Source organism: Coregonus clupeaformis, unplaced genomic scaffold (genome assembly GCF_020615455.1).
Source record: "Coregonus clupeaformis isolate EN_2021a unplaced genomic scaffold, ASM2061545v1 scaf1282, whole genome shotgun sequence".
In the NCBI taxonomy this organism is placed as follows: domain Eukaryota; kingdom Metazoa; phylum Chordata; class Actinopteri; order Salmoniformes; family Salmonidae; genus Coregonus; species Coregonus clupeaformis.
In genome coordinates this window covers 143,532-158,715 of record NW_025534736.1, presented here as the reverse complement: position 1 = coordinate 158,715, position 15,184 = coordinate 143,532, and the positions used below count along the sequence as shown (strand labels likewise).

Below are 15,184 nucleotides of genomic sequence, written 5' to 3'. Positions count from 1 at the left end.
TCGATTCCATCACGTGACAGCGAGAGGATGTAGATTCAAACCTTCTCAGAGGTAACACACTTACGTCACTTAAGGGACATTTAAAAAAGCCATGAGCGGTAACGGTAACATGCCCATTTAAGAATTATGATTATAGCACTAATGTATACTCATTTAATGCCCACAAGAGCAGGAAAGATGCAGTTGCTGTTAGTTCTGACTTCTGTGAAGATGTTGTATGTGTGGAAAGTGATATTCTCCCAGTCACTAGCTCAGTTGACCCTGATGAAGAGTGTCCCATTCAGAGTGCAGACACTTTTGACCCCCTTGAGTTGTCAGTTTGACACAAACGAGTCGAGAGCTCAGTTAAAAAATAAATAATGTGTGCCTCTATTTTTTAAAATGCAAAGTGTTCTCCATGTTTCTGACTACGCAACACAGGAAATAGTTGAGCACTTGGGGCAGATATTTTCTCTCTCTCAACCTCTGGTCAAGGAAGCAATAAAATATGTATTACTGAAGCAAATGAACACACCATCAGTGATGCTGCCCTTGACAAAGTAGTCGAGGCAGTTGAAGTGGACAGCAGTGTTTGCCAGTGTCACTGCTAAAGGTGCAAAGATGTCAACTTCTAAAGCGCAGGGAAAACCTTTGTTGAAAATAACTACCCTCCTAGTCATGCCAGTGCAGTATGTTTCCCTGAACTCAACTTAGCAGGCTTTTTGGGAATCGTTTAGTGCTGACTTTGTGTGTTGATTCTGTACAGCCACTCAAGACCAATTTTAAACCCATGATGTTGGTGAGGCAGAATTGAGTAGGAGAACAAGAGCCAGCCATGACCTTAACGTGCAAGATGTTGTGGATGGGAATGGTCAGTCAGTATAACAAGTGTCAAGCGTGACTGTGTTTTGAACCATGTGTGGTTTCCTCCTGATATACTGCATGATCTGCTCAAATGTATTGTGCCTGTTGAGTTGGCCCTTTGCATCAGTGAGATGAGAACATGTCTGAAGTATTTCACTCTTGAGTATTTAAACCAGAAAATGGCTTCCATCCCATTCAGTACGCAGACAAAGTAAACTCGAGCACATCCAATCCCAAAGACATTTGCAGCCAAAGGGACTATCGGTGGAAATGTTTATGAAAATGCAACATTGCTCAGACTGCTTCCTTTAATGGTTGGTAGTGATGTGCAAGATGGAGATGGAGCGTGGGGCAGTGTTAATGGATTTTAAAGATGTCATCGAGCTTGTGTTGTCACCAACATTTACAGCTGAATCAGTGATCATAGACAGACTCTGCAAGAGGTCTTTCCTGGGTTTAGACTTCTAACCAAGCACCATTATGTTGAGTATTACCCTGAGCTCATCAAGTGTTATGGGCCTCTTGTACACCTTTGGACCATGAGGTTTGAGGGTAAACACCGCTTTTTCAAAAAGGTTGTGCATGACACTCAGAACTTCAAGAACGTCCTGAAAAGTGTCAGCCAGGCACCAACACGTGATGGCATATTACCTCAGTGCACCATCATTCTTCAAACCACATACACTACCGGTCAAAAGTTTAGAACACCTACTCATTCAAGGGCTTTTCTTTATTTTTACTATTTTCCACATTGTAGAATAATAAAAGACATCAAAACTATGAAATTACACATATGGAATCATTTAGAAACCAAAAAGGTGTTAAACAAATCAAAATATATTTTATATTTGAGATTCTTCAAATTGCCACCCTTTGCCTTGATGACTGCTTTGCACACTCTTGGCATTCATTCAACCAGCTTCATGAGGTAGTCTAATGGTATGTTAATCTGTTGCCTCCATTTAGTATGATACATTAAGATACGTTATGTTAGGTTACATTATGAATTAAATAAGCGGTTGGACAATATGATATGAATTAGAGGGACGTATAGTATCATATGTCTTACCCAGTACGAAATAGCATACACATTGGATGACCTAACTTATCATACGTCTTGGAGGACGGAAAGTTTAATACATCTCCAATTTATTTTTTGAGCTTACGGCATCTGGTATTCCCAGGCGGTCTCCCCATCCCAGTACTAACCAGGCCCTAACAGGCGTGTTCAGGGGGGTGTGGCCACAAGCATATTTTATTTTCCCTGTTTTCTCCCTGAATTAGGTCCTTGGCTCATCCCTGAAACTCCTCAATGTGCTCTGAGAGGCGGAAGGTCGAAGTCATGCGTCCTCTGAAACGTGACCCGCCTGGCTGCCTACTTCTTATCACACTGTTCGCTGTCCCGGATGTCACCGCACCAACGTGTCGTGATCGAACCCCAGGCTGTAGTGGCTTTTGACCGCTGCCGCCACCCAGTATTATACGTCTTTCTCTGAGATCAGGTTGCTGGTTGCGTCATAACAACAAAGGAGAATTATGGGGATAATTTACAGTGGTGGTTAGGATTACTAAGATAATCAATGTACAAGGTTATGTGAATTGGGTTAAGGTTAGAATAAGGGTTAGGGGGAAGGGTTATCTAAAACGCTACAATTGTTCCCGACGCTCCTTGATCCGCAACCTTTGCATTGCTAGATGGTTGCAGTATACACCCACCCATAATTCCTAACTGACCTCCCTCTTATTGTCTCTGTCTTAACTAACCTAGTCTTTAGTAACCACACCAAACATAACATATCATACTTATTGAGGTCAAAGATTTACGTAAAAAGTGAGTCCAGTGATTGAGTTCAAACTATGATAAATTCTATATTTGACCAATCCTGAATTATGCATTATGCCTTTCCTACACACTTCTCAGTATTTGGTATTCAGACTTAGCTTATTCAGTTGCGTAACGCTCTCTGCAGGAGTGGCTACCTTACGCGCTCAGAATACATTTCATTCATCACTCCCACCTTGCTTGCCAATAGGGGTTAGCCAGCAAGTGGCCAGTACATTTTCAGTACATTTGTCTTAAAGCCATCCCTTTAAATACGGTGCACCTTTAATTAAAATGTTGTTGACAGACTCAATAGAAAACATAGCGAACAGGTTCAGATCAATGAAAGAAAGCCATCTATGCATATTCATCTCCGTTTCAGTACCAACTAGTACTGTAGATTTAAAAATACTATTATTTAGGCACATTTTAGGGTTAAGAAAGTATCATAAAAAATATTTGTTTGGAGAGCCTTTACGCACAAAATACTGTATATTGATGAATAAAAAATACAATTCTTAAGTTCAAGGTCAGAATTTGCATAGAGAGAAAAGTGCATAAAAAGGGAATTACGTTCCATTTCCGTGTGCTGAACTCGGCCTCTCTCATTGTTAGTTACTTATTTTTTAAACAATTGAATATCTTAACATGGTCCATTTCATAAACCTTTGTTGTTACAGAACTATAAATGAGAACTAGTATTTTTCAGATTTTTTAAACAATGAAAATGCATTAAAAAAATCTTAATTCCAAATCAAACTTTATTTACATTTAAAGTGAATTTAAAATCTCAACTCACTTTACAGGAAAAACGATAAAATGCAGGAGATAAAACACAAGCAGGAAGCAATAAAATAGATTCATAAAGGGAAAAAAATGTAGGAACATAAAACAAAGAATGATCTGAAAAAAATTATCGCAATTATGTATAGGTGAAAGAGCATATGGATGTATAGTGTATAAATATTGAAAGAAAATATTAATGATAACAATGATATACAACAGAAAGATACTTGACATTCATCTACCTTGACTGCTCTGATTTAAACTTCTTGACCATTTCATGAACCCTGACCGTTTTAATAACTCAGCAACAAGAATGTTGCCAAACATGAAAAGACCTCCCTATATTTCTGATGGCTCATACATCTCAAGTCAACTTTAGGTGAATGTCCTGAATTCCCTACTCGTCATATTTGTCTGCAAAATTCTCAGCTGCTACTGTACCTGTAATAGCAGCTCCAGCTACTGTTAAAGGTGGAAATCCCAACAAAACTCCCAGACCTGTAAGAGCTGCACCACCTATTTGTATTAGAGAACTTCTCCAATCTTTGTTTGCTTTTCTCCTCTTCTCCTCCTGTCTCTTCCTCTCCTCCTCCCATCTCTTCTTCTCATCCTCCTGTCTCTTCCTCTCCTCCTCCTGTCTCTTTCTCTCCTCCTCTTTGATCTTATTCTGAGTGTCTTCATATATCTTACTGGTGTAGTGATCTCCTCCATTCTTCACCACCATCTTCCCTATCTTGTCCAGCAGCTCTGTGACCTGAGTGCGGTTCCCACTCTCTCTATTGTTAAAGACATGAAACCTGTTCTCACAGACCTGGATGAGTTTCTGAAGCTCATCACTCTCTCTCAGGAATGTCATCACTGGTTTGCCGTCCAGTTGATCGGGCCCAGTGAACAGTAAGATTGTGAAGTGTGAAGCATCTGCTCCAAAGTTCTTCTGGATCCAGCTCACAGTCTTCCTCTCCTCCTCTGTGTATCTAGCCAGCCTAATCACCAGCAGGAACACATGGGGTCCTGGGACTGACATCTTAATGCACTCATCTATTTCCCTCTTCATCTCCTGTTCAGACAGTGTTGTATCAAAGAGGCCTGGGGTGTCAATTACTGTTATTTTTGTTCCTGGAACATATGCTTTACCTTCCTTACAGTGTTTGGTCACAGACTTGGGGGAGGCCTCTGCTTTAAATACCTCTCTCCCCATGATGGTGTTTCCTGTTGCACTCTTCCCTGCTCCAGTCTTCCCCACCAGAATGATCCTCAGGTCAGAGGGCAGTGGCACTATATGAAGTATAAAGAATAACAATGAAGAATAATTCAACAGAGTCGGGGTCAATTCCATTTCAATTCAGCCAATTCAGTTGTTGAATTTAACATTTCAATTCAGGGTTTGAAATGTGTCCAATTCTTATTTTTTTATCCTTAAAAAGGAACTTACCCAAATCATTATCACCGTTAACACTATACAGTGTTTTCATTCACCGGTGGCAAAACAAAACAATGTACTCTGATGGTTATTTTTTTTATATATACACTATATATACAAAGGTATGTGGAGACCACTTCAAATTAGTGGATTTGGCTATTTCAGGCACACCCGTTGCTGACAGGTGTATATAATCGAGCGCACAGCCATGCAATCTCCATAGACAAACATTGGCAGTTGAATGGCCTTACTGAAGAGCTCCGTGACTTTCAACTTGGCATCGTCATAGGATGCTGCATTTCCAACAAGACAGTTCCTCAAATTTCTGCCCTGCTAGAGCTGCCCTGGTCAACTGTAAGTGCTGTTATTGTGAAGGGGACGAATCTGTGTTTGGCAAATGCCAGGAGAACGCTACCTGCCCGAATGCATAGTGCCAACTGTAAAGTTTGGTGGAGGAGGAATAATGGTCTGGGGCTGTTTTTCATGGTTCGGGCTAGGCCCCTTAGTTCCAATGAAGGGAAATCTTAACTCTACAGCATACAATGACATTCTATGATCTGTCTTCCAACTTTGTGGCAACAGTTTGGGGAAGGCCCCTTCCTGTTTCAGCATTACAAGCGGGTCCATACAGAAATGGTTTGTTGAGATCGGTGTGGAAGAACTTGACTGGCCTGCACAGAGCCCTGACCTCAACCCCATCGAACGTCTAATCGGCCAACATAAGTTCCCGATCTTACTAATGCTCTTGTGGCTGAGTGGAAGCAAGTCCCCGCAGCAATGTTCCAACATCTAGTGGAAAGCCTTCCCAGAAGAGTGGAGGCTGTTATAACAGCAAAGAGGGGACCAACTCCATATTCATGCCCATGATTTTGGAATGAGATGTTTGACGAGCAGGTGTCCACATACCTTTGGTCATGTAGTGTATATATGTAATTATATATCAAATGTATTTCTGATTTTGTAATTTCTATAATGCACATTTGCCTGCTTAGATCTTTACTCTGACACAAATGGTTATTGGTAGCACTCACGTTGAATGAAATAATAGTATGAAGAGGAGAGAGGAGGACGTTTGGATTTGCAAAAGGACATATTTGCATTGTCTCTGCATGCAAGTGATTATATGTATTGAATGTTATGACTGCATGGGGCTGATCCAAGGCTCTGTCAGCATCAACAGCAAAGTACAGAGATGTGTAGCTATGGTAACAAGAATAAAAGGGTACAACCAATACAGTTTCTCCTCTTCATTTTCTGTTTTCTGTGGTTTAGTTGGTTCAGGCGGCAGGTAGCTTAGTGGTTAAGCGCGTTGAGCAAGTAACTGAAAGGTCACTGGTTTGAATACCCAAGCCATTATGCCCTTGTGCAAGGCAGTTAACCCCCAGCAATAACTGTTCCCCGGGCGCCATGGACGTCGATTAAGGCAGCCCCCCACACCTCTGTGATTCAGAGAGGTTGGGTTAAATGCGGAAGACATTTTGGTTGAATGCATTCAGTTGTGGAACTGACTAAGTACCCCTACCCCTTCTTTTACATGCAGAAATCAACAATAGAGTTTTGTCTGCTGGGTCCATATTTTACCTTTTGTCTTGTCCTTATGTTCTGACTCAGCAGTGAACACTACAGAACCTGGGGATTTTCAAAAGAGGATTTAATCAGAATCACACACACACACACGGTCAACATTGCTGTACCATTTATTACTAGTTATCTGAGCTGCTCAACCATGTCACTATTCATTTGAGCGAATATCACATATACACCCTGTATCATGAGCACTTGACCAATAACATTTTCATTTGATTTGAAGTACATTTACATGTACCAGGAATTGTACCTGGTGAAATTATGCAGACAACAATAGACAGTATATATATATATATATATATATATATATATATATATATATATATATATATATGCTGTATATATAAATATGATGTATATATAAATTATAATTATATAAATAAATATACTATTATTATTAATGTATTTATTTGTGTGACTGTCCTTGTCTATCAGTGCTGTGTTATTTGTCATGTTTTGTGTTTTTTGTTGACCCCAGGAAGAATATCTGCTGCCTCTGCAAAAGCTAATGGGATACAAACAAACAAACAAGTGTGTGTGTGTGTGTGTGTGTGTGTGTGTGTGTGTGTGTGTACCTTGGCATTGACCAGTGAAGTCTTGCAGACAGAGTATCAACAGGAACAGCATCTTCAGAATCCTTCCTCTTCCTTGAGCCGTTACTTCTACTGCAGCCAATCAAAAACATGGAAACAGATGATGACCTCATTACAAAATTCAAAGTCCACATTTCTTCGGTGACTCATCCCAGAGTGTTTGGCAAAGTTCCAACGTTTACAGATGAGGATAAACTAAATTATATATTTTTCTCAGCTATTTGACTTTCAAACAATAAAAACTATAAACTATAAAAAGAGTAATGATATGTGGTATAACTGTCGATAAACACAGTACATTCCCTAACAACGTAGCCTATATCAGGTGGACATATTTTACTTATATGCATATCAAATGACGATCTAAACATGGCTATTATTCTACCGTTGCCTGGCTGCTACGTGTCAAGACCAGATAGACCAGTTAGAGGTTGTGTTCCCATTAACATCACAGCTACTGTGTAAACAGACAGGAAAAGTTCAAACTATAATTAAGTGGAATCAGTATAACTGAAACCAGCGCTTAATGTGTCGGAACACAAAGGGTGCGTTACTCTGCTCAGACGTTGCTGACGCCAGATCTTACAACGCCTGGATAGGTATTTTACATATCAGCTAACCACATCATGTGTTTTAGCAATCTGTCAGTCAACCATTGGTTGACGCATGCAACGTCTAAGCGGTGGAGCGCGACCTTAGTCAGTACTGACAGAAACCTGCAGGTGTGTCCCTCACAGCAACAACCTGCAATAAGATGGTTGTTGACCCAAGATCGGCCCCCTTGAACAAGATACAGTATACTACACTAAAGTCTAACCATGTTTCTCCTTTCACTGTTCTACTATATTAAAACGTGTATAAATACAAACATACTGTACAGCATAATGTGATTGTTAACAGCTACATATTGTTTTGACATTTTGATGATAAGTGATGTAATCATATGATTATTTATGCATAAATGTTAACAGACCTGGTATCAATAAAATGTCTACTTTATATTGCGCTACAGTTATTCAAATACTGTAGAGTAGATTGTTGTACAAAATTTAATTAGTAAGGTAGTTAAGTTTAATACTCACTTTTAGTGTGGTTGCACAGATCTGTTAATTGTTGTTCCATGTTGTCACTGAGAGAGCTGAAGCAGCGCTCAATGTGCTGCACCTTACATTCTGTTAAGTTTCATTTTCCCAGCAACTAGTCATTTCAAGCCAATGAGTGTTGCTAGTCAAACATTAATCTACTCAGGAGCAGGCAGAGTCTGAATTGTGATTGGGTGTCGCTGTTTAACCTTGGCTGCTTGCCAGAATCAGAAGCTAGGCCACGTCTATGGGTGAAATGAAATGTGTTGGACACATAGACATCTCCTTCTGGTGTAAAAAAAAAAAGGTTAAAAATGAAATAACAAATAAAACTGAATTTTCAAATGTAACTACACTGTAAACCCTAACAGTGTCATGCAGTAAAGTATTGGGTTACGCTAACGTGCATGTAGCATTTCCCTTTCCTGAACTCAACTATTTTGGTCCTCTGTAGCTCAGCTGGTAGAGCACGGCGCTTGTAACGCCAAGGTAGTGGGTTCGATCCCCGGGACCACCCATACACAAAAATGTATGCACGCACGACTGTAAGTCGCTTTGGATAAAAGCGTCTGCTAAATGGCATATATATATATATTTTTTTTTATCTGTATACTGTAACTGTACTCATATATTTTAATTGTACAGCCCGACGACGTCCGACGTCATGTGCGTCAACAACGTTCTGCGCTGTGGTGCGTCTCAAAATGTATTGACAAAGATGGCTGCTCGATTCAAGCGAGGGAATTTCAAATATCATTAAGGATTTTCGTAGTAAGAAGAACAAACGTCTGGCGGAGAGTTTTGGAGTAAGGGGCTAATTAACCAACTGTTTTGACAACTACTGTATGTTCAAACAGGTTTTAGTGTGTGGCTGTAACTAAATAGTCCCGTTTGTTAGCTCCGGTATTGGCAACATCAAGCCGAAGAGGAAGATTAGCAAACAGCTGAGCAAATATTAGCATTGGACAGTTCACGTTCGTATGTTGATTGAGTTTTAGTTATTAGTGAGTTCTATGGAGATATCGTGCAATTCAGTTTAGCTAACGTTAGTCTAAGTTATTTTAAACCGCTGCTTGACAAGTGCATGTTTTGAGAGCATGTACAGTACGGCGACGGCACGGTTTTAACGTTATGCCAAGGGTGCAACAGCATCTAATTGGTGCCATGTTGTTAACATAACCATCATCTCCTGCTGCAGCGTGGTGGTCATATGTTTATTGAGCGCACTGATCTGGGGAGTTATAAATTATCAGCACATTTGAAGTTTTAATTCCTTGCTGTGTAAAAAGTATTCTGTTAAATCTGTGCGATTTGACTTCGTAAACCCACTAGCTAGTTTACTAAACTAACTTACATTGTGCTTGCTAAATAGATAATTGCAAAGCATTGATACATAGCATGTGGCCTAGCAAACATTAGCCATCAAGCGAAGGCCTGTTGATTAAGTCCATAGAGTGCTCTATTTTCTGATTTAGTTGCATCGACCACATTGTTTCTTCCTCCCTTAAGCTCAGAATGGTGAGCAGCAGTCCTTAATGCCGTACTTAAAAGTATGTCTCAATGGAAGGCTGTACCATTTTGAGTAACCATGAATATCTGTCCCGTGATGCCATAAGATACAGGAAGTAGCCTAAACGGGATTCTATTTAGATAAATCTAAGTGACTTAAGGAATGAACACCATTTTAATTTGACTTTCAGATTTTTTATTTGATGGAGTAGAAATGTCAGTTGTGTGCTGCCTCCTTTGATACCAGAGCTAAATTACTTAAACACTACCGTTTGAAGCACAGCTTTTACCCAAGAATAAGCCCGCTGCCATGTCTTTATCATGATTGCCTGTGCGCATTTCAATCCATCAATGCACTCAAAATGTATGTATCTCGATTCCATCACGTGACAGCGAGAGATGTAGATTCAAACCTTCTCAGAGGTAACACACATCATTTAAGGGGACATTTAAAAAGCCATGAGACGGTAACAGTAACATGCCCATTTAAGAATTATGATTATAGCACTAATGTATACTCATTTAATGCCCACAAGAGCAGGAAACATGCAGTTGCTGTTAGTTCTGACTTCTGTGAAGATGTTGTATGTGTGGAAAGTGATATTCTCCCAGTCACTAGCTCAGTTGACCCTGATGAAGAGTGTCCCATTCAGAGTGCAGACACTTTTGACCCCCGAGTTGTCAGTTTGACACAAACGAGTTGAGAGCTCAGTTAAAAAATAATGTGTGCCTCTATTTTTAAAAATGCAGTGTTCTCCATGTTTCTGACTACGCAACACAGGAAATAGTTGAGCACTTGGGGCAGATATTTTCTCTCTCTCAACCTCTGGTCAAGGAAGCAATAACATATGTATTACTGAACAAATGAACACACCATTAGTGATGCTTCCCTTGACCAAGTAGTCGAGGCAGTCATGGACAGCAGTGTTTTTGCCAGTGTCACTGCTAAAGGTGCAGAGATGTCAACATCTAAGCGCAGGAAAACCTTTGTTGAAAATAACTACCCTCTAGTCATGCCAGTGCAGTATGTTTCCTGAACTCAACTTAGCAGGCTTTTTAGAATCGTTTAGTGCTGACTTTGTGTGTTGATTCTGTACAGCCACTCAAGACCAATTTTAAACCCATGACGTTGGTGAGGCAGAATTTAGTAGGAGAACAAGAGCCAGCCATGACCTTAACGTGCAAGATGTTGTGGATGGGAATGATCAGAGTCAGTATAGTGTGAAGCGTGACTGTGTTTTGAGCCAGACCTTGCAATATTTTCATGCAGTTACTGGTTTCCCTCCTGATGTACTGCATGATCTGCTCAAAGGTATTGTGCCTGTTGAGTTGGCCCTTTGCATCAGTGAGATGAGACATGTCTGACGTATTTCACTCTTGAGTATTTAAACCAGAAAATGGCTTCCATCCCATATCAGTACGCAGACAAAGTAAACCGAGCACATCCAATCCCAAAGATATTTGCAACCAAAGGGACTATTGGTGGGAATGTTTATGAAAATGCAACTTTGCTCAGACTGCTTCCTTTAATGGTTGGTAGTGATGTGCAAGATGGAGATGGAGCGTGGGCAGTGTTAATAGATGTCATCGAGCTTGTGTTGTCACCAACATTTACAGCTGAATCAGTGATCATAGACAGACTCTGCAAGAGGTCTTTCCTGGGTTTAGACTTCGAACCAAGCACCATTATGTTGAGCATTACCCTGAGCTCATCAAGTGTTATGGGCCTCTTGTACACCTTTGGACCATGAGGTTTGAGGGTGAACACCGCTTTTTCAAAAAGGTTGTGCATGACACTCAGAACTTCAAGAACGTCCGGAAAAGTGTCAGCCAGGCACCAACACGTGATGGCATATTAACTCAGTGCACCATCATTCTTCAAACCACATACACTACCGATCAAAAGTTTTAGAACACCTACTCATTCAAGGGTTTTTCTTTATTTTTACTATTTTCTATATTGTAGAATAATAAAATACATAAAAACTATGAAATGACACATATGGAATCATGAAGTAACCAAAAAAGTGTTAAACAAATCAAAATAGATGTTATATTTGAGATTCTTCAAATAGCCACCCTTTGCCTTGATGACAGCTTTGCACACTCTTGGCATTCTCTCAACTAGCTTCACCTGGAATGCTTTTCCAACAGTCCTGAAGGAGTTCCCATATATGCTGAGCACTTGTTGGCTGCTTTCCCTTCACTCTGCGGTCCGACTCATCCCAAACCATCTCAATTTGGTTGAGGTCGGGGGATTGTGGAGGCCAGGTCATCTGATGCAGCACTCCATCACTCTCCTTCTTGGTCAAATATCCCTTACACAGCCTGGAGGTGTGTTGGTTCATTGTCCTATTGAAAAACAAATGATAGTCCAACTAAGCCCAAACCAGATTGGATGGCGTATCGCTGCAGAATGCTGTGGTAGCCATGCTGGTTAAGCGTGCCTTGAATTCTAAATAAATCACAGACAGTGTCATCAGCAAAGCACCCCCACACCATAACACCACCTCCTCCATGCTTTATGGTGGGAAATACACATGCGGAGATCATACGTTCACCCACACCGCGTCTCATAAAGACATAGCAGTTGGAACCAAAAATCTCAAATTTGGACTGCAGACCAAACGACAAATTTCCACCGGTCTAATGTCTATTGCTTGTGTTTCTTGGCTCAAGAAGTCTCTTCTTATTGGTGTCCTTTTAGTAGTGGTTTCTTTGCAGCAATTCGACCATGAAGACCTGATTCACACTGTCTCCTCTGAACAGTTGATGTTGAGATGTGTCTGTTACTTGAACTCTGAAGCATTTATTTGAGCTGTAATTTCTGAGGCTGGGAACTCTAATGAACTTATCCTCTGCAGCAGAGGTAACTCTGGGTCTTCCATTCCTATCCCAAATAGGGATACCCCCCCCTACTTGGTCACAAACACAACTGGACTACATTGAACAAGAGACAGAAAGCAACACTGTTTACTAAGGCACTTGATAGCACTGATTTATGTCAATGGCATTTATGTATCAGTGGGAATGGATGGAGGACTCCCTCAGCTCTGTAGAATTGAACAGATCTTCCTTGTGAATAATAATGTTTCCTTTCTCTGTAGAACATTTGAGTCCTGCTACGTGGAAAGGAATTGTTAAATAAAGGAATATGCTATGAAAAATTGATCATAAAATTCAGTTTATCTATAATTTTCCTCCCTCAGAAGGCAGAACCTACACTCCAGACCTTACTTTCGTGTCCATATAGCAACGGATATGGTGGGGAAGATGACCCTCTCCTCCCGTCCACAGTCGGTGGATGACCTGAAGATCATCATGCAAAACAAATTGAATTTGGCCTATGACTTCACCCTTCAATACGAAGACCCTGACTTCGATGGCCAATTGAGCTGTCTAGTGGACATTGAGGAGCTTCCTGAGAAAGCTGTCCTGAAGGTAATCAGATCAGAAAGTGATGCCAGCTCAACCGGAACTGGAGACACAGAGATACTGCCCCACGCCAGAGAGTCTCCAGAACTGGAGACACAGAGATACTGCCCCATGCCAGAGAGTCTCCAGAACTGGAGACACAGAGATACTGCCCCACGCCAGAGAGTCTCCAGAACTGGAGACACAGAGATACTGCCCCACGCCAGAGAGTCTCCAGATCGTCTAGAGAACTGGCCTGATGGTTTTCCGGTGCCATCTTTTTCTTATGATATTGAGCACATGCTTAGAGAGGGAAATACTCACTATGAGAAAACTGGAAAGACTATTAAAATAACAAGAACCCACAAGCATGATGTTCTTGAGGACATAGCTAAAGCAGTACACAGCTTCAAGGCCTATCCGAGTGGTGGAGAAATGGGCAAGGCTGCCGACGTGCTTGTTACCAAGCAACCATGTCTCAAAGAAGCAGGGAGTCGGTCTGGATGGTGTGCATGGATGACTAGTCTGAAGTTCAAGATGGGGAACTATCGGACCAAGTTGAGCAGAGCTGGAGTTCCTGAGGTCTCTCTGAATGCAGGGAAGAGGAGCAGAAACAACCCACTCAAACATCAAGAGACCCAGACGAGCTGAGGTGAACTGCCATTAATAGACAAACTGATGCAGACGACTTCCAACGAAATGAGATGGTCAATGATGGACCGCCAGTGAAAGGGTTCCTAGAGAACTGGCCGCCCCTTTTCGCCTGGAGTCTCAGGTAAAACAGCTGATATCCTTCCCCTTTCTCTTATTTTTGTCTCTGTCTCCCTCTCTCTCCCTTTAACCCTCTTCCCCTTTGTGAGATCTTTCTTTCGGTCAACATTGTGTTCGATGTGGCTTTTGTTTGTGGATTGTTGAATTTTTTTTGCAGGTGTGTGCAGAGTTCCAACGCATAACAAACATCAATCTGAAGAGCCGATTCTCGCCGAGCAAGGCAGACTGATTGCCTTGTTCAGGCAGAGGGCAGCATGGACAGGCCGTGCAGCAGAGGCTATGAGAAGCGTCTTAAGGATCTATGATCTCCAGGTAGGTAAAAAAGGAATACCACTCTGAGCATTCAAACATTCATTTTATTGTATTCACCATAACAGCGCATGGCTATAGACAAGCTATATATTTTTAACTTGTTAAACTCTGCTCTGCACCATGTCTGTGACTCTTAAAAGGAGCAACTTGACTTGAACACCAGATGCACTGTTGCCTTTCCTGGTGTCCCCATTGACCTTCGTGAGGAAATCACTGGATTCCTCAAACCTGGAATGTAAGTATTTCCTGCATACAGTCTTAACAGTTAACATCTTAAGTTTGTTCACTTGTATGGTAAAACACTTCATTTATGCATGTTTCAGGTGGAGGAAACTGAAGAGCCAGACATTACAGACACACCTGTCGCTCTCATCACAGTCGTCGGCAAGAACTCAACTGATCATGTCCAGTTCAACCCAGCGAGGATTGCTGTTGTGCTAGAAGGTGACATTGTAATGAATTATCTCCCCAGGATAGCTGATGCAATTATGTTGTTATTTGGTTTGATTTACACCTTGCATCTGAGTTATCCCAAGCAGCTGATCCACACTTTTGACTTCATACAAAAAGTCCTGATGGGCTTGGATGATGGGAAAATGCTAAAACCAAAGCTTTTGTCTCTGAAAAATGACCTATTGGAGCAAGAGTAATGATGTGTGGATATTTGCCTTTAGAGGTATTTACCATCATTGAGGTTCTAGACATTGTCTCCAACTCATGCCCTTACATGGCTGCAAGGCCTTTCTCGTATATACGTCTTTAATGTGTGGCTCCACATTGTCCCATCATTGCCTTGTTAATCGCAGTATAGACTCACACAGACAGTGTTTCCAATCAAAAACCCTTCATTCTTTAGAAGTTGTAAATGTTTTCCTTTCATTGTCATTGATGTTTGACAAAAACCATGTCCAGTGGATGTTCTTTTTGACCACACAAATGTTTTGGCTGTTCTGCTCTTCAGTAGAACTCAATAGAAACAGAAGTGTCTCTATCTGTACTGCTGCTGTCAGTCAGCTGTTAACAATGTGGAGTGCTTGATGAGATA

At 41.1% G+C, this 15,184-nt stretch overlaps 2 protein-coding genes across 3 annotated transcripts; one reads left to right on the top strand and one right to left on the bottom strand.

The window, feature by feature from the left end:
* Positions 1-3,416: 3,416 nt before the first annotated feature.
* Positions 3,417-8,220, bottom strand: LOC123486581 (GTPase IMAP family member 7-like). Of its 2 annotated transcripts, none has more exons than XM_045217944.1 (4): positions 8,134-8,220; positions 7,034-7,123; positions 6,453-6,500; positions 3,417-4,726 (listed from the first exon to the last, which is right to left on the bottom strand). In XM_045217944.1, the coding sequence occupies exons 1-4, from the start codon at positions 8,171-8,173 to the stop codon at positions 3,849-3,851; spliced, it is 1,056 nt and encodes a 351-aa protein (XP_045073879.1). In that variant the 5' UTR covers positions 8,174-8,220; the 3' UTR covers positions 3,417-3,848. The 2 variants fall into 2 exon arrangements, with proteins under 2 accessions (XP_045073879.1, XP_045073880.1); XM_045217945.1 differs by having other exon boundaries at positions 7,034-7,120.
* Positions 8,221-8,852: 632 nt separating this feature from the next.
* LOC123486584 lies at positions 8,853-13,734 on the top strand. The gene is made up of 2 exons (XM_045217949.1): positions 8,853-8,939; positions 12,852-13,734. Exon 2 carries the CDS (start codon positions 12,904-12,906, stop codon positions 13,705-13,707), a length of 804 nt encoding a protein of 267 aa, XP_045073884.1. The 5' UTR covers positions 8,853-8,939; positions 12,852-12,903; the 3' UTR covers positions 13,708-13,734.
* The last annotated feature ends 1,450 nt before the right edge of the window (positions 13,735-15,184 follow it).

Bases quoted from the DNA above. Each gene is read 5' to 3' on its own strand.
- LOC123486584 (XM_045217949.1), top strand. From the start codon at position 12,904: ATGGTGGGGAAGATGACCCTCTCCTCCCGTCCACAGTCGGTGGATGAC.
- LOC123486581 (XM_045217944.1), bottom strand. From the start codon at position 8,173: ATGGAACAACAATTAACAGATCTGTGCAACCACACTAAAA. The intron at 7,124-8,133 runs GTGAGTATTAAA...GATTGGCTGCAG, and splicing joins TCTGTGCAACCACACTAAAA to TAGAAGTAACGGCTCAAGGA. The intron at 6,501-7,033 runs GTACACACACAC...GAAAATCCCCAG, and splicing joins CTTCACTGGTCAATGCCAAG to GTTCTGTAGTGTTCACTGCT.